This window comes from Perna viridis, chromosome 12, assembly GCF_037379345.1.
Source record: "Perna viridis isolate PV_CMFRI_1.1 ecotype Kerala chromosome 12, ASM3737934v1, whole genome shotgun sequence".
NCBI lineage: Eukaryota > Metazoa > Mollusca > Bivalvia > Mytilida > Mytilidae > Perna > Perna viridis.
Window position 1 is genome coordinate 22,245,819 of NC_142456.1, and position 25,046 is coordinate 22,270,864.

The following is a 25,046-nucleotide window of genomic DNA, read 5'->3' on the forward strand; positions in this document are numbered from 1 at the left end:
CTTCATACGAGATCACACGAAATAAACATTTTCCGCTTAAATATCATATACATGTGTTCTACGTGTATTTTGTGCTTGTCGGAATAGAATCGGAAGTTTAGATTAAAAGATGAAACGATAGGTTAGCATTGAACTTAATGTAATATTACTCAGTCTCCGATTCAGACACAGGGGCTCGTTACAATGAACTATACAGGTCATAAACATTATTAGGGCCGATATCAAACTATAGTCATTGTCAGTTGTTTAATCTTATTCTTAATCTGGTTCCCTGGTCAATATCACCAGCGACCAAAGATCGCTAAAAATGTAAAGAAACTTGTGAAACGAAACATTACCCGCACTTCCTGGTAGCCATTTTTTATTCGGGTCATCAGGGTAACGAAAGAGTAATCATATCAAGGGAACTAAGATTCTAGCGGAAGTCACCCGATTTTAGATCATATCACATTTGTGCCATATCCGATGTTGCAAGCGCTTTAACGCTTTTATCATTTCGAAACAGATATTTGTCATTTTTATTGGTAATTTTACACGAAAATATGTTTTGCTTTTATACACTGAATCCAACGATCTGAAAATGAACAAATATCTATGCATGGTAGACAAGGATTCATTTTCGTGAAACCGTGCAGTCACATGACGAAACTTACAAACCCTATTGGCTGCTCTGTTTAAGAACAGCAAGACGTTCACAGGTTGTGAAATCTTTTAAGATTTTTCATGATTGACAATATAAATAGAAATAAAATGTGGGCAATGTGCTTCTTTTTGAGATATAAGCATTTGAAATTTTTAGATAAAACCAGAGGAGTCAGAAAATTTGTGAAAAAAATGACTGAGCATGAACACCAACATCCTTAAGTTTAAAAACATGTCTGGACAACATTACTAGTATAATCCTTAATAATATCGAAATTATGTTGCCATGCTTTATTCACGCTGGCCTTTTACATTGTCAAGTTATTTTGCATTGTTAAAATTATTAAAATAATATAATGTTTAAAATATTAACCAAAAAACCGAGAGATGCAGAATGGACATCAAGATGCATTTGAATGTTTTTGTTTTTGCTGGGAATTTTGCATATGAAGACCTAAAATAACAAACTAAAACATATTCTGATAATAAAAAAAACGACAACAAGAACAACATACAAACAAAAGCTATGGTCTCATGACGTCACTGAGAGAGTTACCAAGGGAACCAATATTCTGTGGAAGTACTTTTTCAATCAGTAAGTCGACAAGAGAAATGGAAAACTGGATGTGTCTAAATTACAAGACACTGACAATTCTATTTTCAGACGCAGTATAGTTCCGCTTTTTAATCTTTCACCTTAAAGACGCCCTTCAATGGAAACGCAAATCCCCTGGTGACGATTCTGTTCCCCGATTGGGCAAATACTGATAACTTAATGGCGTTCGAAAAAAACTTTATTGAAAATTAAAATTGCGTGCCATGTGTTATTTCCTGAACCGAAATGTAGAAAATTATAAGTAAAGAGACTAAATTTTACAGCGTCGGCTATCTTTTTTTTTTAAAGATAGTACTTGTTTTTATGTATTATATAGATAGAATACGTTCCGTTTAACATTAAGTACAAGAAGGGCTGCTGTAATCAACAGGGCAACGATTTCAGTTAAAGGGTGATAAACTGGTCAACTTTTTCTTTGAAAGTAAAATCGTAAATACCCGGTATTACTAGGCAACTAAAGAATAAAAACAGCATGGCAGATTCGTGTAATGCTTTAATTTTTTTCTTAACATGACACTTAAAAGTTTCTGTAGGATATTAGATTTTTTTATAAGATATGATATTTATTCAGAGGGGTATCATAAAACAAATTAAGTAGCACTCCAGCTAAGAATCATGCAAAATGTGATTCATAGGTAAAAAGCCTACATATTTTTATTTTTGATATTTTGTTTGAATTGCCATAGTAAACAGAAATTAACATTCAGTTTTTCATGTAACCCGTGTTCTTAGAAGATAAAAATTATATATAATGCACTGTAGATTTCAAAATTAAGGGCGATAACTCTGTAAATGACACACAAATACAATAGAATCTATTGGATTTTCAATGTTGATTATCTCCTAAGAGCAGGCAGATTTGAATGAATAATTACACATTTCATAGTATAAACCCATAAAACAAACTTAATTACAAAAATAAAAATATGTAGCCTTTGTTGGGGTGTATCACATTTTTCAGATTTTGCATGATTCTTACACAGAATGGTACTTAAGTAGTTGTTTGATTGATCGGGTAATTGACTATTTCATTTGAAAACACTTAAGGAAGACTACGAGGTGACAGAAACATTTTTTTAATCAAAATACATATACACCATATAGTTGTTAACCATTTCCTCGATTGGCACAATCTACCATTTCTATAGTATTGTTCTTGATTTAATTGAATGAAATCTCAAAGATTTGAACGAGTTTATACTACTACCAGTGACTGATGTTGGAGGACGCTTCCTAAATTGGTTCGGATTTTCGTACAATTTCCATGTTGATGGTGATACAATTTTTGTGTACTTTGTTCTCCCCTTGTGCCACCATGACTTAGTATTAAGCTTTGGTATTACTGTATCAGACTGCTTGGAGTTGGAATTCCATTTCCAATTAGAAGGAATAGGAAGGCTTGGTAGTTTGTTCCATTCTACCACATTACTTGTTATTTCATTGGAAATGAATGAATTAGATTTTATTTTTAACTTTGGTAGTTTGTCCTGTGTTTTATCCTTTGTCTTTCTCTTTCGAGTAGTATGTTTGTGTCCCTTAACGATTGTCTTTTTCGTTCGTTTTGTTTTAGTGTTACAATCACTTTCAATATCGTCAGAATCGGGTTCTGAAGTCTTAATATCGGGTGGTGTATGAGCTTCTCTTGTTCCATATTTATTGTCTTCTACCTTTGAGTCAGATTTCTTATTCTTCTCGGTTTTTCTTGTTTTGCGCGTTTTACGTCGCTTTCGTTTTCGCTTTGTTTTATAACCATCATGGTTTAGATCTAAGCACGTTTGTTCATTAAAATCTGTGGTATGTGGTCTTATAACTTGTCTATTATCTCGATCCAATCTTCCGTTTGTGCTGGAAGTTTTACACCTTTCAATTGTATGACGTGCCAGTGGTCTCAAAATACCAGGGCTAGTTTCTGGTCTCTGATGACGTCTATTTATCATCCATTCTTGACGCGGAGGAAAATACTTCAAGATAAAAAAAATCATGTTATAAAAATACTAAAAATAATAAAACAATACACAATCTGAAACGGAAAGCAGACCACCCAGTTATGTAATAATATGTATCTAACTATTTAATATAGCAAGTAGAAATAAAATTTGAATGTTTTTAGGTTGTAAGAAATAATGTATCAGTGAGAAAGCAACGCATGAATCTTAATGACTATTGCATGTATGCATGTGTTAATTTCAGATAACTGGAGGGATTTTTAAAAAATGTTCAAGTCATCGAATTGTTAATGAATTATTGTAATTATCTATATTATAAGAACTGAAATAGTTCCACATGACAATACGTTATCGTACCATCTTACCTGTTTCCATTTCACCCTGACACTAAATGGGTCGTAGATTTTTCCATTTACAATAAAGGAATTTTCATCCATTTGGATTGGTTGTTGGACCTATAGAAGGGAAAGAAGCCGAATTTTAAATTCAATAATCATTTATTTGTGAAAATATTGTATGTATTGTATTTTGTAACACAAAGGGGATGCAAAGAGACACACGCCCCATAAAAATCAACCAAAAACTAAACAAAATTTAAAACAAATAGAAGTGTTTGTATGCTGAAAATTGAGCACGTTTGTACACTTTCGTATAATTTATTTGTGTTATGAAAATGATTTGAAAAATAGAAAATAGATTCAATGTACTTACCCATGTCACTTTGTGAATGATGAAAAAAAAAACATAACATATTTGACTTATAAAACTATTTCAAACATATTTCTCAGTAATAATAATAATATTAATAATAATAATGATATATTTCTTACCATATGCATTCTTAAATACTTCCATTAATCAGAACAAATGTTTATAGAGTCTTATATGATCGCCGGTAAGTATAGTCATTTAAAGAAGATATGCAACACCAATTGGCGCTTCACAGTAACCCGCAGTTCATTCCTATTGGATTTTAAGTATTAAACAAAACATCTTCTCTTTTTATTATTACATATTGCATATGCATAATAAAATGTATACAAGACTTTTCACTATTATGTTTAAGTGTGTATTGCTATGTTAAACAGTACAAAATCTACAATATTATAATAAAAAACAAGTACAATCTCTAAAAATAAAGATAGCCGACGCAGTAAAATTTGTTTTTTTACTGACAATTTTCTACATTTCATTCAGGAAATAGCACATGACATGCAATTTTAATTTTCGATACACTTTTTTCGAACGCAACTAAGTTATCAGTATTTGGCCAATCGGGAAACAGAACTGTAAGGTAGCATTATTTTTTTTTCGGGAAAACATTAAGTTGATTTCATCATAGAAAAGAAATTGTGATGGAACACTCACTATCATTTTATTGCAGTGACTTGCGTTCCAATTAGCTAAATTTACATTATAGGCATATATATATTTGATCGGAGAATGTTGCATATTTCGTAAATTCGTGTGACATCTTACTTATTTTGTATGGTCAGAAAGTGTTAGAAATTGTGCTTGTATCATTAAAATCAAGTATACATTTTCTAGTAAATTACTTACGATTGTCTGTGCTCACAGTGCGACCTGATTTAAATTCGGTTGTAGACTGCAATAAGTGTTAAGTATAACCATGTCGGCCTCGTCCAAATTATTATAAATATTATCTTGTAAGAATCAAAAAACATCTTTTGATAATTAACAGTGCAGGGGGTTATTATATTTATGACAATGATGGGCGGATCTTAAATCCTGATAATGTTAAATACAATTATATGTGTCACATATATATAATGAACAATAATTTTAATTGGTGCTAATTTGGTTCATTGTACATGTAAACAGATATTAGATATTGATGGTAAAAGCAATGACGGTCGGGCCTGATCACAAATTAAATAAAATTCTAAAAAATACATGCTCACGGTGTTCAATATTTCCCATACTTACAACCAATTGAAACGCACACACATATACAGACACACAGACACATACAGACACGCACACAAAATACAATACAATTCCCTATACAAAATGCGGCATATATGAGAAATTAAGAAATATCCGTAAAACAAGCCATACAATCCTATAAAAATGAAACTGCTTAGTTATCTTTTAAAAAGTAGAACAGAATCCTTCGGTTCTTCTTACCACTGTAATGTGTATAACATTCTACAAAATATCAAAGATGTAGCTAAAATGTAGAAGAAAGCTGAACAAGACATACGTATACCCATAGAGTAAGAAAAAATACATATGTTTTTCGCTAATATGCTTATAATATAGAGCTTAGCAGAGACCAGCATGATACGACCGCAGAATTCTGAACTCTGCTTACTTGGGGTAAGTGTTGACACAATAATACTTTTTGACACACTTAAGCATAGGTAAACACATCAGTAGGTTTGGTCACAATTTTGCACAATGTTTGAAAATCAATTGAAATTGATAGTAATTCTGGTTTAAGGGCAGTTATCAAAGAGTTGGAACTAAAAAAAAAACGTAAGTGATATCTCAAATCTGAATGCAAAATCTGATCATTAATAAAACAAAAAAGGTTTTTTCTGGGATGGGGCATGTGTCCGTTTTGACTCCGGTAACTCGAAAACCCTTACTGAAATCTGATTGAAGAGGGCAGTGCTTTTCATACGGAATCTAATTAAATATGTATAAAATATAATTTTCTATATTGGACCAAAAATAAAAAAAAGGTTGATTTTATTTGGCGTAAACCCTTTTGCTTCTTATAAGCCGAAACCATAAGTGGTACCTGACACCAAATTAAAAAAAACCCAGGCAGGTATATTTTGTGACAACATAACACTTTATTGCATTTTGCTGTTAACAATCATCGTAGAGGTGCAGCATTCCCTCTATGAGCCCTATAGAAATTAGTACTTCTAAGTTATAGGGAAACTTATAAGCCTAAAACATATCTGTTAATGTTAGTTTTACAAAGACTATAGTTTTACAATATGATATGTAGATGACATATTAAAGTTATATGGTATCATAGGCTAATAAGTTATCAATTTTGTTCAAATATTTTATCCTTAACTATAATTATTTTGCTAGACTTAAACTCTTTTTTGAAGATGTTAAACACATTAACTTCTTTTGTTTTTTGTTCAGATATATAATTTGCTTAATAAATAGAGTATCCAACCAAAGTAGTTAAATAGTTAAAAGGAAAATAGTTTTTATCGGAAATTTTATATCCAAAAACTAAATGTGTAAGGCTAATTTGCATATCGAATTTTACAAGTTTGAATATTTTAGATAACTTTTCCCAAAAGCAGCATAAATATGGACAAGATATGAAATAAAGCAAGTAGTATTCTTCTTGTCCACAAAAGTTACAGTTGGCATTTTCGACCATTCTCCATTGTCTGAGAAGTTTTTTTGTTGAAAAAGTGTATTGCAGTAACTTCCACCTATAAGATTTTAACTTATTCTCTTTCAAAAAGTATGTTCAACAATTTCATCCATTTCATAATTCCAATGGATGTTTCAAACTTTTTTGCTATTTATATATTATATAGCTTTTTGTTTAACAATACAGAAACCTCAATAAAATTATTGCTCAACAATGTCTTATCTTGACAAACATTTACTATACTTTTCTTTGACTCATCAGACCGAAGCAATACTAACCATTCTTTGGGTATCGCTTTTTTCATAATCATATAATCCGACATCCAATTTCTTTTGGTTTTTAATTTATCTATAATTTTATATTGTGAAATATTACCATTCTCGTCGATAATGTCATTTATGTAAATAAGTCCACTTTCAATCCAATTTTTGAATATTAAAGTTATATTGAATGAATTTATTGAAATTATTTGCATTCGAACTTCTCCAAAAGTTGTAGGTTTTTTACATTGTCCCCCGCCGATAAAGTTCCAACATTTTAAGACTTCTTTGTAAAATTCCGGTATATGACTTAACTGATTGTTAATTTTTTTCCTTCGCTGTTTGTTTCAAATATCAACCAGTTTTTACCTAATGCATTGAAATATTTTTAGGAATCAGTTTCCAGTTGGCGTTTAAGTCATTTTTGAATCTGGTCACCCAACTAGCTTTAAGAGCATCAAAGTAACTTTTGACGTCGATCATTTTTAGTCCCCCTTGTTCATAGTTTCCAATAATAAGATTTCGTTTAACTTTGTCTGGTTTCCATCCCATATGAAATTAAAACATTTTTTTCAAGTTCTTTGCTATATTTTTTTCTGGGACTACACAACATGTACCAACAAATGTAAAGATTGGTAGGACTAGCATTTTTACAATTGATATTTTACCTGATAAGTTTTCTCTTTTTCCAAGACTGTTAATTTTTCTACTTTTTCAAGTTTTCTCTCCTAATTTAGTTTTTCACATTTGGATTTATTATGTCCAAAATATATACCTAATACTCTTACCGATTCTTCGGTCCATTTAATACCTGCGATCTTATCTTTACAAGATTTCAATTTTCCGACCCATATGCCATCTGTTTTGTTTCATTTAATTTCAAAATTTCATTCATCGCTGAGATAACCTCATTTTTCGAACTGCAAAAAGTTGTATCATCTGCTAGTTGTGAAATTCTAATTTTATGATCTTTACCATCAATTTTTATATTTACAACCTTAATATTATTATTGTTTCATAGACGTTGTGCCATGATTTCCACAGATAAAACAAATAGTAAAGGACACCCTTGTCTAATGCCTCTCGTATTTTTGAAAATTTCGAATATCCAGCCATTATTGGCTATACAACTCAAAATTTATACCAGCTTTCATTATGTGTTTGAAACCTCGTTATAAAATTTGCATTGAACAACCAACTAATTATCAAAGTTTTTTTATACGAAAACCAAATGTCTCTGGACAAAGGTCGTAGAAAAAGAAGTATTGGTAGGTAGACAAGACTTTTGTTTTAATTTTTGAGACACGGTCACTTTAGTAGTACATATGTACTTGTCAAATGGCAAAAAAACCTTCCGGGTAAGCACAAAAAAATAGGGTCTGTTTTTTAGGCCTAAGTACAACTACCTCTTATGCTGGTAATACATTACGAAAGGGAACATCTGATTCTACACACCTCTGTGATGTGTATAAACATCCTACAAAACCCAAAACAGTAGCTAACTAAATTAAGGAGATGATTGTAGAACAATATACACAGTAGTAACTGGACTAATAAAAGAAATGCTTTAATAAGAATAAAAAAGTTTCAACTAAAATACTTTATTTCGTGAAAACAATTACATTCATACAACAAACAATATTAATAAAAAAACACACAGCTTTTTATGGTATTTCAATCATGTAATCTTATTAAAATAGGATCAAAGGAAAAATCTTATTTTTTAAGGAGGTAGACCTAGGGAAAGGGACACAACCCTAAAAAATTATTGGAACGTTTGTATTTAGCATTTTACATCAATGTCATGTAAGCATCAAAGTAACTTAGATTAATTTCATTCTGTGTCAAATGAAAGCTTGATAGCCTTTGGTGAAGTTGAATATGATACAAACATACCACTGACTTTATAAGTTATGTCCCTTACCCTAGGTCTACCTCCTTAAAACCCCTTTTACTTCACCTATGGACTTGATTTTACTTGCATCTAAAACGATACAGTTACAAGAAGTGATGTAGGAACTTCTAGGAAAAAATATGCCTTCTCTTGATTCAATGGGAATAATCTGATGAAATTCCTTAGGAAGTTGCATGGACAATTGACAAAAGAAATTAATATTTTTCACCAAAATAAGATTTAAATTCTATGAAGTAATAGGAATTTAAATCTACTTTAAGTGCCAGTCCAAATAAAGTTCAGACACTGCTTATGGTACAGGGCATTCGTGGTCTACAAAAACCTATCGAATAAACAATGTTTATTTTTTGGTCTTCAGGTGCAATATTTTATGTTATATATATATTTTATCTCGAAAGTGCAACACCCTAATGAAAGACCAAGACTGATAATGTGACCTATAACGGTTGTTGAACAAGAAATACAGCTGAATTCGGTCGGTTTCTGACATGCATGAATCTCCTCCTGCTTAATTTTTATCAAAACTGCTATTTAAATTGTCCAGTGTAAGACATTTCATCAGGTATGATAATTCAATCACAGGAAAACAAACTCTACACAGCCAAATGTGCCACATATGATAATCATATGATGCTCGACTCGTATGATAGTCATATGATTATCATATGGTAATTTGGGCTTAAAAACATATGACAATCATATGTTTCTGAAAAACATATGATTATCATATGATAATCATGCAATAATCATATGTATACCAAAATATATGATTATCATATGATGCTCGATTTATATGATAATTATATGATGCCAAACATATGATTCTCATGTGTGGCACATTTGCTTGTGTATCTACTTAAATTTATTACACTATTTACTGTAATGTATTCGGTAACTAAAATAAAGGCGTTAAATATTCTGTTGGATGGAAACATAATCAAGCACTTTACCATAACAAATCTTCTCTAATAAATATAAGAAACTGGCCAAAATATCACAGTAAATCTCTAAAGATCATTATATGAACTACTGCAGCGCAAAGTAAACAAATTAATATTTTTATCTCCTGATTAATTACTATGTGTTAAAGTCTAAGGAGGAAGACCTTGGGTAAGTGACACAACTCTTATAATCATTAATATGTTTGTATCGTATTCAATTTCACCGAAGCCTTTTAAGCTTTCCTTTGAAACAGAATAAAATCAGTCCAAGTTACTTTAATGCTTACATGAGATTGATGTAAAATGGTAAATACAAATGTTGCAATGATTTGTAAGAGTTGTGTCCCTTACCCTATGTCTACCTCCATAAAGCGTAGTTAAAGTTTGGCTAATACGTATATGTAAATAGCAGGTATGTTGAAACTGGAACACAGACTTATCAAGTTTTTTTCAATCATTAAACATGAGCATCATAACTAGAATTTGTGTATTCTATATATGAGCAAAAGTAAAATTTAGGTCACGAATTGAAAATTAACAAAAAAAAACCATACTTACACAAGAAAACAGAAGTAGGCGTTCCAATGAAATACTGGTATCAATTTCACAAAAAGTCGAAGTGTGAAATTGATTGTAAACTATGACGTCACAATGCTATTTTAGGTTGTGACGTTTTTACTTACGATTAATTTTACACTTACGACTTTTTGTGAAATCGACGCCTGATTTTATGAAGATCCTAAGTTAAACATGCATTTTAGTGAGTTGATAAAAAGCGTTGGCAGTCCTAATGTACAGTTATACTAATAAGTGTGGACTGGCAACATTACGATAAAAATGTTATTTAAAATTAGAGTCATACTCATTAAACAAGTTTTTCCAGTAGAAAAAAAGTTATAAAATGGAAGAATTAATCAAAGAGAGGGAGAGAGACTGGATGAAAGTTCTGCCGGTATGTCAAAAATTAACTTTCGGATAAACATCTCTAACTATAATTCTAACTAGACAATATACAATACAACAAACAAACAAATAACTTGTAAACGTAAAAGAATGCATGATAGTTTGGTTAAGTGTAAGACCTCTTCGTATTGTAAGAGTCATGACATTGCACCACACAAGGTTGATTATTTGTTATAAAAATCATTAAAAAATTCATATTTGAAAGTTGATCAAGGCTAAAATAAAGCATAAAACACTAATACCTTTCAAATCTTCCAGTACTTTAAAACCATATAACTAAATTGTACATACAGTACTCGGATCCTGTAAACTTACCACCTGAACGATGTACGATATTTACGTTATACGATGTGTGATACACGATGTACGATACACACAATACGACAGAAAGGCAAGTTTACACGATCCAAATACTGTAAAATTGGTACACTGTCCAAGATGACAGTAACTACAGTTACCTATTTCTGCCTTTTAAGGTCGGTAAGGAACATACGATGATGAAGTTTTAAGACACAACTTTGTATTGAGTGATGTTTGTCAGGTTTAAATAACAAACATCACAAAAGAAAGGTCAGGTATCAATGAGTTCTAGATACATGTACGTAGTGGGTACTATTGTTCATATGGCTAAAACTAAACGTCATTTGTTCATATGACTATAAGTTTACATCATTCGTTCATATGGCTTGAACAAAAGACCACTTGTTTATGTGACTTGAACTCTAGGTCATTTTTCGTGCGCTCTAATTGTTGTTGTTCTTCTTCTGTGGTTCAAACACCATTACATCCTGCAAAATAAAAAAAAAAATGTTTCATTTCAAAGCTTAAAGCCATCATTACTTGTGAAAAGGGTATGCACACTATTTAAATGCGAGTTTTCGAGAGAATATTGATGGACAAATATACTATACTATACTGACACTATCATAAGAATTCAAAATATTAAACTAGCTCTGAAAATTGGTTTTTGGAATAGAATGTTTTTCTGTTTAGCTAAAAGAAAGTATGAAGCAAATAATGTCATTTTCTTTGCGCTTAGGTGCAATTAAGGAGGTAGACTTCGGGTAAGGGACATAACTCTTGAAATTTGATGAAAATTCATCATATTGACCAATTAACTGTGAATCAACTTCAAATAGGCCCTATACAAGCAATTATCTATAAGCCGGAAACCGCTTAAATTTACAAGAGTTGTAAAAAGTCAATGCTTACAATCATAAAGGTTGTGCAGAGGAACAAAGCTTTGTCTCTAACATTCATACCAGGGACTGTAACGATATAAAAATATAAGGAACTTGATATTATACAAAACAAACCATTAGAATTACTTAGTCATTCGAAACTGAGGTACCTATTTCATCCGACATCTACAGACTGCAGTTTGTTCTATTAATTTTTTATATTTAATTCCTTGATATTGAACATATTGACGAAAAAGAATAAATATTAATTCCTTGATAATTAGTAACCTAATTTCAATACAACATGTACATCTTTAAAAACCATATATAAAACCCCAAAATCGTAATTAAAGATAAAACATTTGACTTAAATTGTGTTGTAAATTAAAACAAATGTTCATATCATGGCAGTTACAATCTTTGGTCATCATTTTATGTGAACAATTATTCTATTTAAAGGTAAAAAAAATGTTACGGAAATTAATAAGTCCTTAACAACACCGTGCATTAACTTACATTCACAAACTAGCAGATCAGCTCGGGTACAGCATTCTCTAACCCATCCAGCCCACTTCTTATATATACGTGGTGACAATTTGGATTGGTTGTTCGGGTCATGTATCTAATTATTTTAATAGAAAGCAAACAATCACATTGCAGTCACTAAACATCTACATATGCCTAATGCACGAATTTGAGTCTTTGCTTGTATTTAACTTATATAGGTAACATTTAGTATGTATCACAATGGTTTGTAATCCAACCTATTCGGTAATATACCGTTCATAAAGTTTCAAGTTTTTATTTACCATAGCACTAAACTGTAAATAATAAAGTGAAATTTAGGAGGTAAACCTAGGGTAAGGGACATAACTCTTGAAATCAGTGATATGTTTGTGTCTTATTCAATTTCACCGAAGCCTTTCAAACTTTCCTTTGAAACAGAATGAAATCACTCCAAGCTACTTTGATGCTTAAAAGATTTTGATGTTAAATGGTGAATACAAACGTTCCAATGATTTTTAAGAGTTGTGTCCCTTACCCTATATCTACCTCCTTAAATCAAATAACATGCAAACCCCAGTAAACCCATCACTTAGTAACCAGCTCGTACAACCTGTAAAAAAATAGTGTGACCGTTGCATTGTTGTGAGAAGTGAGCTGCGCAGACGTGGAATCAGACATCGTACCTCACGATGAATGGATCCATCTAAAGATGATTAGTTACACTTCACAACCATGCACAATGAACCCAATCGTACGTCAGGTTGTGTACTACGTCAGGCTGGTCATCGGTTAATATCAAACCAGATTACTCAGTTTCATTAAACAATTTAGATTATGATTCATCATTAATTCATTGAACTAATGCGATGTTCAAACTTTGTAATCTGATTGGATGTTAGTCGTGAACGTTGCATATCCCCGACATCCAAGTAAATTCTTTGATTGGCTTTAGTTGTGCATTGATGTGACGTGTATAAAATCATTCGGATGGTCAAAATCATCGTACACGTGAGGTACAATTTCACGTCTGCACACCTCACTTTACACAACAATGCAACGGTAACACTGAGCTTTTACTATTCTCTCACATGTAATAGCATACGCTGAACATTTACTTAGATAAAAATTAGTAACAGCATATGCTGAACATTTATTACACAGAAATTAGTAACAACACAGGCCATGCTCAGCATTTTCTTCCATAAAAATTAGTAACAGCACATACTGAACATTTACGTTTTATAAAAATATAGTAATATCACACGCTGAACGTTTTCTTACATAAAAAAATATTTACAGCACATGTCAAACATTTGCTTAAATAGAAATTAATAACAGCATAAGCTGAACATTTACTTACATAGAAATTAATATCATCAATACAACAAATACAGAAACATGGACAACACTTGCTCCAGATATCATATAGTTTCTGTCTATTGGCATCATACAATGTTAAATGTAACTTCCACTTCGATGAGCTGGAATTAAAATGATTAATTTTAACGTGAACAGTTTATAATAAATTGTATTATCGCCATTTTGTTTAAAATCCCTTTGATCTTGCTATACGATAATTAGTCGAATGAGAATGAAAATTATCGTATTGCTACAGTGTTTAAGTAAGTAGTGAGACGTTATAAATTTTGAAATTGACGATAAAAATAAAATAAATTTTACCAGGAAACAATTGGTAAGGCCTACTTATAATTGATTCATGCAATATTATTAGTTTATTTATTATTTTTTTCCAACGAGAGGGAGTTGAAAAAAAATTTAAATGATCTGTTTACCCCTGTTTTGCTGAAGTGTAAAGTATTAGTTTGGATTTTATTTTTAATTTGCAGTTTTCCTAACCTAAATATGTAAGTTTTATAAATGCTGCAAAGTTTCCTTTCGGGACTATTTTTTTCGGCGATGTGCTACGTGAAAATACGTATAGCAAGATCAAAGAGATTTTAAACAAAATAGCGATAAACAACTAATATAAGCAACATTTACTAAGTAAATTGTACAAGGCTTGTAATTAAGTCTCGTCATGTGGCCCTCTGCTTTCAGGAGTCTCCAATTTCAAAGCATTAGAAGTACATGTGGTTGTATATAGAGAGAAAAGACTACAATCTTGTCAAAAGCAACTTCTTACGTGTATATGTGACATTACGAATATGACGTTTAAATATCTTAATACTTTAAGTTTCGTAATTAGCACAAAATATAAGATTCTGATTCCTATTAAAAAAACATACAGATGTACCCAGAAGTGTCAAATTAAATACATTCAAACTAATCTTCGGGTTTAATCAGTATAAATTTCGGATTAAATTGAGAAGGCCTTACTGTTACTGTTACTGTCACTTACTGCTGTCTAATGTATCCAATAACATTGCCAACAGGAGCCTCAACAGACATTTCCCATCCACAGTAACCATCAGCACACCAACAACATCCAGCACAGCACTTAAACTCACGTTCACAACGGATCACTTCCTAAATGTACAAATCACATTATTCTAAAAACGCACCGTTACTATTCTATTTGTTTTCGGCACATTTCAATCAAATAGAACTTTTTTTCATATTCCCGACTTTGACTTCTTTTTTTTTTCAATTTTGAGCAAAGGGAAGTAAATACCCAACCCGATACACTGGTTTACTGTCCGATTGAAGAGATAACTTATTTTAAAACATTCAGCTACCTAGTTAAAGTCATGTGTTGGTGGGAAAAGTTCCTTTGAAAAAAACTTGATAAAATGGCTTGCATTTCGTAAATATGAAAAAGGACTGTTAATAACAAATCTCTCCTATAGCTATTGTGAACAATTTGCGCTACTGTTTTATAATATTGAGTTACAGATTTTTTTCTTCATATTGAGATTGTGTTATATACATGGACAATCGTGATGGGCGGCTGATAACTTCATTTGTCTGATGCAACGCTAAGGCCAACCACACCAATTTGAGGACCAGTGCCATTTGTCTGAGGACTTCACGCAGACGGGCAAATATGACAAAATAATCACATTCTTTGAAACCGATATTTAAGCAATGACTGTTATATTTTTTGGTTTATGAGGAAATAACCTCAATCGCGTGGTGCACACTAAATAACCTGCGTAGCAACTTATTTTCAGATGTGCACCACGGGCATTGAGGTTGTCCGAATAGACCGGAAAATATTACAGTTATTCTTTATAATTTAATTTTAGTATCAAAATCGAAGGAGCAAATCAGAAAAAAAGGTTGATGACGTAACGACCACATTACAAAGTCGGTCGATGAGATGATGGGCACAATTTTTTTATCCAATCAGAAAGGGTGAAACATCTGAAAATAAATTGTTAACCAGTGGAGTAAAATAGAGAAAAAAAATACTAGGCGTACAAATACATCTAGAATTTCCAAATACTTGGCGTACAAATACAGCTAGAATATCCAATTTATTTCAGATTGTTCAATTTTTTAAGTAAACAAAATTGTAAAACAACTTAGATTTTATAGACAAAATTAGCGACGTGTATCAATATTTAGCCTGGTTCATTTTGGGCTCGTTATTCCGTGTCGGTTCTTTTCCCCCGTATTCATACTTGCTCAGTTAATATTTTTTTAAATGGCTCTTTTCTCTAGTAGTTATACATAATTTATGAAACGGGTTAATATCATATGGCTTGATAAAATACATTCAGTTGTATATAATTGATTTTATGGTATTTTGAATAGTCATATGAACGCCGAGTGTATAAAGTAGGCATAACTTAGGACATTTAAATTGTGCAATTTTAATTGTAGACGTCACTTCATTTTTTTTTCAAGCGTCCCTGTTTTTCACATTACCTTTGATCTGCCAAAAGTACAGTACTAGATTGAAACGTCTCTGTTTTAGGCAATGCCTTTTTGAATTCTGACGTATTTGAATCATTTTCGGGATTTTTCTTTTAGCCAATAATTCATCATTAGTAATTCACAGAAGTTAAAAAGAGACAGCTTTAATTAAAATGTAATCTGTTGTTATTGTTATTAAGTAACTGTCTTTGTAAGAATCATGCAAAATCTGAAAAATGTGATACACCCCAAAAAAAGGCTACATATTTTTATTTCTGTAAATAAGTTATTTTATGGGTCTATACTATGAAATGTGTAATTATTCATTCAAATCTGCCTGCTCTTAGGGGATAATCCACAATGAAAATCCAGTAGATTCTATTGTATTTGGGTGTAATTTACAGAGTTATCTCCCTTAATTTTGAAATCTACAGTGCATTCTATATAATTTTTATCTCCTAAGAACACGGGTTATATGAAAAACTGAATGTTAATGTCTGTCTACAATGGCAATTCAAACGAAATATCAAAAATAAAAAATATGTAGGCTATTTACCCATGAATCACATTTTGCACGATTCTTAGCTGGAGTCGTAATTAAAGAAACAGTTTGTGTCTTGATTGAGTACTTGTAAATTCTATTCATTGAAAAGTCTTGAAAAAGACATTACATACGCGGGTCCAATGACGGGTGTGCAGGGCGTACGCCCACTAAAACTATGAAAAATAATTTTCTTTTTAATGAAATCTTGATTTTTCACAAATTCTACCTCAAAAATTTTTATTCTATTTAACTCCTCTATTCTGATATTCTGGATTCTCCGCTGAGTTGCATATTTTATACTAGTTTTGACCTAAACAACACTATCTTATTCTAAATTTTGTAATACAAATGTATGTGTTCAAATACATTATTTACTAATATAACAAGCACAAAATGAATCATTGAAAGAAATAGCGGTCAATGATACGATTTTTAAACTGAATAAAGCACTTCAATTTCATTTGATTGGTAACCAGCTTTCCGATACTTAGTGAAATGAAAGACACTTCTGTAACTTTTTTTCTGAGAAAAGGTGTACTCTATTGCATGTCCTAGATATAAGTACAATGTAATTTGACAACATCTACAACCTTCTTGTTGGTAGCTTATCAAACAAATATAAATCTGTGTCAGTTTGATATATTCTACCAGTATACATCACAAACTGTTCGTTGTTTAAAGATATTTTATTTGCAAACAGCAATTGAAATAGGATCTGACATAATTTATGTCAACTTGACATTTCTTTGAGCAAACCAAGTCATTTTGTGTAACCTGCTTTAGTACTGTGACATCATTAAAGTCGACCACAAATTTACATAACGCTTTTGATAAACCATTTTATTCAATTTGGATTTTAGTTCATTAGAAATTTTACTATAAGGAATGTATTTAATATATTTAAAAAGGCATCAAAGATCATTTTCCAAACTTTATCTACAAATTTTTTAATGAGTATGAAGGATTAGACCCTCTTTGCTTTTTTTCTGCATATACAGATTTAGTTTGGTGGAAGTAAATACATACAGCTCCGTCATTGGTCGTAATATGCATCATAAAACCTCTGTTTGGACCACAACATATTCTGTTACAGCACTCGGACTCTGAAATAAATATTTATTCAGTTTAATATACAGTGTGCGTGTGAACATATCTAAATACCATTTTTAAGGTACTTGAATAAAAAGTTCGAGATACTGTTCGGAAATTTTCTATAGTTTGTCCGTTGTCTATGTCATGTAAACATTTTAGTTGAATTATATATATATATATAGCTGTCTTTTTTAACCTCTCCAAAAAAAAAAAAAAAAAAAAAAAAAAACGGTTCGGCCATAGGTCTTCTTCGGATTCCTTTTACAGTTCCTACTCTACATTTATGTCAGTTGGTGTTGCTTAGGGCTATTTTTTTTTTGTTTTTTTTGTTTTTTAGAACTCTGTAAGAAACACCAACTGACGTAGATGTAGAGAAGGAAATGTAAAAGGAAACTAAGGAAGGCCTCTGGTCGAACCGTTTTTTCAAGAGATTGAAAAAGACAATTACATACCGGGAACGTTCCCTGACGAAATCAAAGAAGACAATTTTACCATAAAGAATTATGTATGACAAATGCACAAATTAATGTGCATATACACTGTATTAATTGTTATATAAATACCTTCTTGTGCAAAGTAAGCTCTCTGACCAGAACTGTTTTCTATACTGTATCGGTTAGGTATCTCTAGTGCTGTATTGGTCAAAACTTAAAAAAAAACATATACTTTAATGTTTCACAAAACAGCACAGTCTTGAAACATCTGTGAAGAGGGAAACCATCAAATCCAATAATTCTAGAAATGAATATAACCGTACTGGATACTAAGTAATTGATCGGTGAAGGCCGTAGCGATGGGTGTGGTCGCACATACCCCCATAAAAAAACAAAAAAAACTTTGATTTACATCTTAGCCTGTATTTAAAGAGAAATCATAACAGATAACCAAGTAAAATTGCTTATCAGTGATCAGTTCGCACCCCCCCATTCCGAAACCTGGCTACGGCCCTGTTGGTGCTATACCAACTGAGACAGTCATCCACCGAAAGTCAAGAATAATCGAACTTCTATAGGTCACCACACGGTCTTCAATGACCGGCAAATACCCATACCATAAAGGAAACTGTAAAAGGCCTAAAAATAAATGAAGTAAAACTATTCTTAAACTGAAAGACGAAAACGACACTACCAATAAAACACGTAAAAAGAGTAACAATGAACATTAAAAACTATAGGTTCCTGGCTTGGGACAGGCACATAAAGCGTGTGGCGGGGCTAAACAAGTTTGTGAGCGCTCAACCCTTCCTTAACCTGGGACACAATAATAAAACGAACTATAAAATATATGTTGGAGAATCTGTTTTCATTTATTAGCAACTAAGAGGTTAGGCCTTCAATAGTGTCTAGCTTAAGAAGCCCTGGTATGCACCGAAGTTTCAACAACTGTCTTTATACATTAAATCACTCAAAATAGTCGATGATATCCTTGAAAGGGGTAAAGGTATAATACTGATTATAAGATCGTTTGCATTTTGTTTAAATCCGCCATGAAAAATGCCTTTAACTGCAATTTTAAAAATACGAAAATGAATATATTCAAACTGGTACACTTACTTTCTAGTAAATCCACCTTTTGGTTAACATATATTTGGTCCATCTGAGCAAGGTATTCCAGTCCTGGGGGACATCCTGGCGGTGCAGCACCAGTTGGTCCCAAACCAAATTTCTCCTGCCCTAAACATAAGTTTTAATTAAACTTCATGTAACCGATCATAAAGAAAATAGCATTAAATGTAGTATGAAAGAAGACAGGATCTCCTTTACATATGGAATAAAAATATAAATATACTATTGTTTTCATGTCCTAACTATATTATGCATACACAAAAACAGAGTAACTATACATTTCATTGGTTGCGTCTTACAAAGCATTGATCTACTTAGCATAGTGCATGAGTCTTGTATCCGATAGTTTGTGATTATTTACAGCCATAACGTGTACAAGTGTGCGACTTGGAATTTTGAACTGATCAAAGCAAATTGGGCAGGACAAGGCGAAAGCAGAATTGGCTCACCAATAGTAGAGTATCCAATAAATCGATGTCCACTTAGCACTAACATAAGAAGAAAATGTGTTCCTTTAGTTCTTTAACAAAAAAAAAATAATAAAAAAAAATAACACAGTGAAAGATTTTATCATTAATCTAACGTTATATTTGATTCGTCAAATTTATTTTGGTCATTATGAAAATTAATTTAAAAACAAAGAGACAAATGCGGTGTCACCAGCACTGTTGGGTCAGGGCGATAATGAATATTTACTTGGTTAACCCCCTTGTCAATATATTATGCCCTCGATAAAAAAATCAAAAACAACAATTGATGGACATATTTTTTTCTATACACACAGCCTGGATAGTCATCTATCAAATGTCTAAGGAAATTATTAAGATTGTAAATGCTTTGAGTCTGAAATTTCCAAAGAAGCATCGTTACGACCCTTACCAAACATGATTTTTCGCGTTCTGTGATTTAAGAAACGCATCTTCCAAACCGGAAAATAGTTGGTAATGGGCTTTTATGAGGGTGTTAAAATCGACGTAAATGTACATCCGTTTTCTGTGAACAAAAAAAAAAAAAAAAAAAAAAAAAACAGGGAAGGTTAGTCCAAGTCCTTTAACAGCAGATGCCTATGTATCTTCCTCTTCCTATAAGGATCGTGGAATCCATATTTATTCACGATCGCCCCTACGGTGTAGACGCCGCTAACTTTTCCAAATTATTAATGATGAAATCCTTTCATATTTACGATCCCTTTTCATCATTTTTCAGACGATTTTAAATGTATATGTTAGTCAGAAATATCTTTACTAACCTGGCTGTGAAGTTACGGGTCCTGACATTTTTTAAAACGTTCAATCTGAAAAAGAAAAAAAAACAAATTCGATATTAAGTGCTAGCTGAAATCTTGATAGATAAAAATAAAGAGCTTCGAGGAGCGCAGCGTGATACGACCACAGTGGTCGAAAAATGAACGGTTGGGGCAAGTGCATGCTGCACAATATTAGATTTTGACACACTAAAGCATTGCGACCTACAATTCATTATGGACACAACAACTGGACGCAAAATTTGAAAATTCATTAAAAATATTAAAAAACAAAAAGTTGATTTTTTGGGGGCGTGGTCGAATTATGTACCCCTTTAACTCCAAAACGGTTCAAGATAACCATATCCTGTCTAAAATTTTCAAAAACGGAATTCAAAGGGATCAGATTCACATCCGAAACATAAAAAAATGGATCAACAATACGCATTTTCTATCGATTCTATTGATAACACATATTTTCCCTCTTTAAGCCTCCATATTCCCAATGAAGGGGGGGGGGCATAAACCTTTAAAGAAAGGGCCCTCCGAAATGTCCATTATACAATGTTCTCGTAAATAAATCAACGGACGACAACGGCGACTACGCCAGGGTGATACCATTATAAGACCTATTTTTTTGCGGTCGAATAATGACTTCAACTATGAATCAATTGAGACTTATTGGGTGCTTACTGAGAAAAGTACAGCTATCACGGTTGGAAAAGAGATTAGTTCTTTTGGATTTAATTCCCGAAATGAAACACTTTTAAAATAGATGAAAATAAAAAAAAAGTTAAAAATAAAATATATGTATAGAAAATGTTCCTATTCAAAAATAATATGACGCATTTACTTCGCGAACTTAATTGTGCCACTTATGGGACAAGCATGTTTACCCCCCCCTTTTCTATTGGCCGTTTACATGCATTCATTCAAAATTTCACGTTATTCAATAAGACAATGTATGTGGTACTTCTAATTTACCAAGCTTATGAAAACGAATACGGCTGTCAAAACAGTCGTCGTTTGTTGTTCTAGAAGTTGTTGAAATCTTTGTATATTTTTCAAACTTTCAAGCTCTAAAACTGTTTCGGAAAATCTAAACCCAGTAATTCGTTTTGATACAACCATTTCTGACGTTTGTGTACTGCTTATAATGTTATCTGAAGAGCAATGTTGTACAGTTTCGATTGACATGGCGTTAAATTTGTTTTGCTTAAACACTCTTATTTTCGGGGAAGTTTGTTGCTTTGTCTATTCTGATGGCAAGAAACATACTCTTTATCTGTTGTATTTGGCCGGTATGGACGGGGAATGTGCAAAAGAGGCAACAACCCAATCTTACCCAACAGTCAGTAAAATAACAGCTTTAGACAGATTGATTTATGTGTGGCCATTACGATAAATCGTCAAACGGATTTATATATTTACAATTTGATACCGGAATGTAATCTTTATTTACACCTTGTCAAAATACTCATCTAGGCGTGTATGTGTATTATTATACACATTAAATGTAATGGTAAAACGGACACGCAGTCCTTCGTATGTGTTACTTCATGCATACGGTCCAGTTACAAATTGTAAGTGCTCTTCCGATTATGACAATGAACGGCACGACACGACAAGGGCCAAACGTGTATATATTCAGATAAAATCAGTTCTACCTGGGGAGGGTATACTTTTCATATTGTTGTTTCTTGGAATGAGCCGCCAGAATATAAAGGTGTATATTTTGTTTATAGTTGTTTCAAAGAGGCTAAAATGTCAGGAATTTGTATTTTTGTTATACAATGACATATTTTCAATTCAGAGATCGACGACATTTAACCTAAACATACGCAGAATAGTCAAATCATGCTGTACATTACATTTTCATCAAGTTAGAACCTCAGAGTTCTAAAAACGCCACTATCCCATTTAGGCCATTATAATATTATTTTATTTTAGCAAAAATCGGCTAGCAGATACCTATATATCAACATTTGTTTACGTTCAACAAGATCAAGCCATGGATATATATATATATATATATATATATATATATATATATAGAAAATCGATTCTACATGTAAAACTAATTGATTGATTATATTTTCTATGGAACATGTTCATATCAAGATGCCACTCAAAAAACAACAACAAAAACCCTCACCTGCTCGAAATTCTTCTGTATCTACTAGATAGGTACACAAACCTCTTTCTATCGCTTAAGTAGTGGGTAGTTCAAATACCGGGTCATAACGGAGGTGAATAACTAGGTTGAAACCTTGAAACACAATAAGCATCATTTGACACATTGATTTAAAATTTCATAATTTTAGGGTTTCGAAATACTTTTGAATTTACAAGAACCATATGATCGAAATTCATTATAAGACATTTTATTAAAGATTAGCATATTATTTCTCAAGTCATTTTCCGCTTTATTAATACAGGTTGAAATTTTATAAATCATTTTTACGTATGTATATACGTTATCTATAAAGGTGTTTTAGCTATAAAAAGAGGGCGCGAACATTTAATAACAAATAATCTGGATGGCTGTATTGGTCAGTACAGAATCGGAATGAGATTTTTTTTACTCAGATTATATACGGATAGATTTTTTTTCTCCATTATACTATACAGTAAATATTGAGACAAGGACATTTATTGTTTTTTATTTTCTAGGTAGTGGAGACCAGAATATTTATTTCCAATGTTTTCCAGGCAAAGCAGGCCCGTAGGCAGGAATTTGTAGTGGTTTTTTTTACTCGCGACTTGAATAGTGCTTATTCGTTTTTAAGGGGGTCTTGAGAAACCCAAGAACTACTCCTAGCTACGGGTGTGCCAAGGTAACTATGATAAAATATTTATTTAAAAAAATTTCCAGTCCCCCTTTCAGTATCCAGTTATCAAAAAAAAAACAAAAACAAAAACAAAAACAACTAAAAACGAACAATAATAATTAAAAACATTTCGATGAAGATTTGCATTACATATAATTACGCAAGGTCGCACAAGTCTTAACAAGACAATAGTAGCTATCGCTTTCGTTATTTGAAATGTAAATGGTCCGAATTTGTTCTCTCCATAAAAGTATAGATTTGCTTAAATTATACAACTATTAGTTTCCTAAACAATATGGAAGTGATCACAAAACTCTGGACCACTGAAGACTGCGAAAAGTGGGGTGAGCAAAAATTACGATTTTTTAAAACCATAATTTCATTATTTGTTAGATAAAAAATGTCAGTTTGTGTCTCCGCTTTTAATTTTCGCAATGAAAAGTTTTTATCTGTTTTCAATTTGACCAGTAGTTTATCACTCCATAACTTGTCTTCTTTAGGAAAATAAAACTCCAAGGAAATGGATCTCATCACTCTGACCAATATGTAGTAATGATAACCAACCGGACAAATTCCATATGTCATAGATGTTCTTCACTAGAAATTACATTCAGTAAACGGAGGAAAATTTGATTCTGAGAGGGGGCAGGTTTTGAAAATATATTACTGTGGGCCTGGAAAAGTTTGAAATAAATATTTTGGCTTACTAGTTTACCTCCTAAAAATAAATAAATGTTCTGACCCTTGTCCAGATACACCATCCAATAAAATGGAAATAAATAATCTTGCCCCAATTAATGTGGTTGTAAATAAAGTATGACTCGAACACAAAAAAAACAAATATTCTGACCCTACAAAATTTGCCAGCCAGCCTTTGAATCAAATGGTCGGGCCCTTAGCAGCGCGGTGACCGTCTTGCAAGTTAACAGTCAAATTGCTCTGCTTTATGACAATAAGGTGAAAAAGTATGTGCAGGTGACCCATCAAAAATAAAATTATTAGGTTCACAATGAAACTGGGAGGGTTGGTAACTCAAGCACAGCAGTTCAGTTGACAAAAACAACTCTTTTGAAAAAAACAAAACAAACCAAAACAAAAAAAAACATTATTAATAATAGATACGTTTAGAGTGAACAGCGTATAAATTAACACGGTTATCAATGCAGTCTCATCAAGGATAATACTAAAAGGGTTTTAACGTCCTTGACTACTCTTACGAGTCTCGCACGGAATCAAGGATAATTGTCACCAACCTTTAATACAACTCACTCGGTACTGATTAGTTTCAGAGAAGAACATCTCAAAAGAAAAGTTAATGACTGTGATAATACGAATTCCTCCAGATCATGGGTTATAATCAAATGCAAGTCCCCAATTTCAATATGCTATAGACAAGGAATAACAAGTACTATCTTCAATTAAACGATAGCCGACGCAGTAAAATTTTGTTCTTTTTACTTTAAGTTTCTACATTTCACTCATTACACATAATTTCAATTTTCGATGCAGTTTTTTTCGAGCGCCACTAAGTAATCAGTATTTGGAAAATCGGGAAACAGAATTGCGATCAGGTGACTTGCGTTTCCATAGAAGAGCGCCCTTAAGGTC

General features: G+C 32.1%; 2 protein-coding genes and 1 long non-coding RNA gene across 7 annotated transcripts; 1 reads left to right on the forward strand and 2 right to left on the reverse strand.

The window, feature by feature from the left end:
* Positions 1-1,817: 1,817 nt before the first annotated feature.
* Positions 1,818-4,850, reverse strand: LOC148601699 (uncharacterized). 3 transcript variants are annotated; one of them, XM_088556368.1, is made up of 3 exons: positions 4,765-4,850; positions 3,570-3,659; positions 1,818-3,219 (listed from the first exon to the last, which is right to left on the reverse strand). In XM_088556368.1, the coding sequence occupies exons 2-3, from the start codon at positions 3,639-3,641 to the stop codon at positions 2,401-2,403; spliced, it is 891 nt and encodes a 296-aa protein (XP_088412494.1). In that variant the 5' UTR covers positions 3,642-3,659; positions 4,765-4,850; the 3' UTR covers positions 1,818-2,400. The 3 variants fall into 3 exon arrangements, with proteins under 3 accessions (XP_088412494.1, XP_088412491.1, XP_088412493.1); XM_088556365.1 differs by lacking the exon at positions 4,765-4,850 and adding an exon at positions 4,035-4,756; XM_088556367.1 differs by lacking the exon at positions 4,765-4,850 and adding an exon at positions 3,916-3,994.
* Positions 4,851-8,422: 3,572 nt separating this feature from the next.
* LOC148601700 (phospholipid scramblase 1-like) lies at positions 8,423-22,905 on the reverse strand. 3 transcript variants are annotated; one of them, XM_088556923.1, is made up of 11 exons: positions 22,763-22,905; positions 20,614-20,658; positions 19,814-19,852; positions 19,353-19,472; positions 18,363-18,446; positions 17,734-17,810; positions 14,704-14,831; positions 13,705-13,825; positions 12,354-12,459; positions 11,869-11,924; positions 8,423-11,444 (listed from the first exon to the last, which is right to left on the reverse strand). In XM_088556923.1, exons 2-11 carry the CDS (start codon positions 20,639-20,641, stop codon positions 11,400-11,402), a joined length of 804 nt encoding a protein of 267 aa, XP_088413049.1. In that variant the 5' UTR covers positions 20,642-20,658; positions 22,763-22,905; the 3' UTR covers positions 8,423-11,399. The 3 variants fall into 3 exon arrangements, with proteins under 3 accessions (XP_088413049.1, XP_088413050.1, XP_088413051.1); XM_088556924.1 differs by lacking the exon at positions 19,814-19,852 and having other exon boundaries at positions 22,763-22,904; XM_088556925.1 differs by lacking the exons at positions 19,814-19,852; positions 20,614-20,658 and having other exon boundaries at positions 22,763-22,867.
* LOC148601701 (uncharacterized) lies at positions 22,079-24,982 on the forward strand. The gene is made up of 3 exons (XR_015917391.1): positions 22,079-22,190; positions 23,281-23,444; positions 23,939-24,982. It is a non-coding gene; the product is annotated as an uncharacterized LOC148601701 (long non-coding RNA).
* Positions 24,983-25,046: the final 64 nt, after the last annotated feature.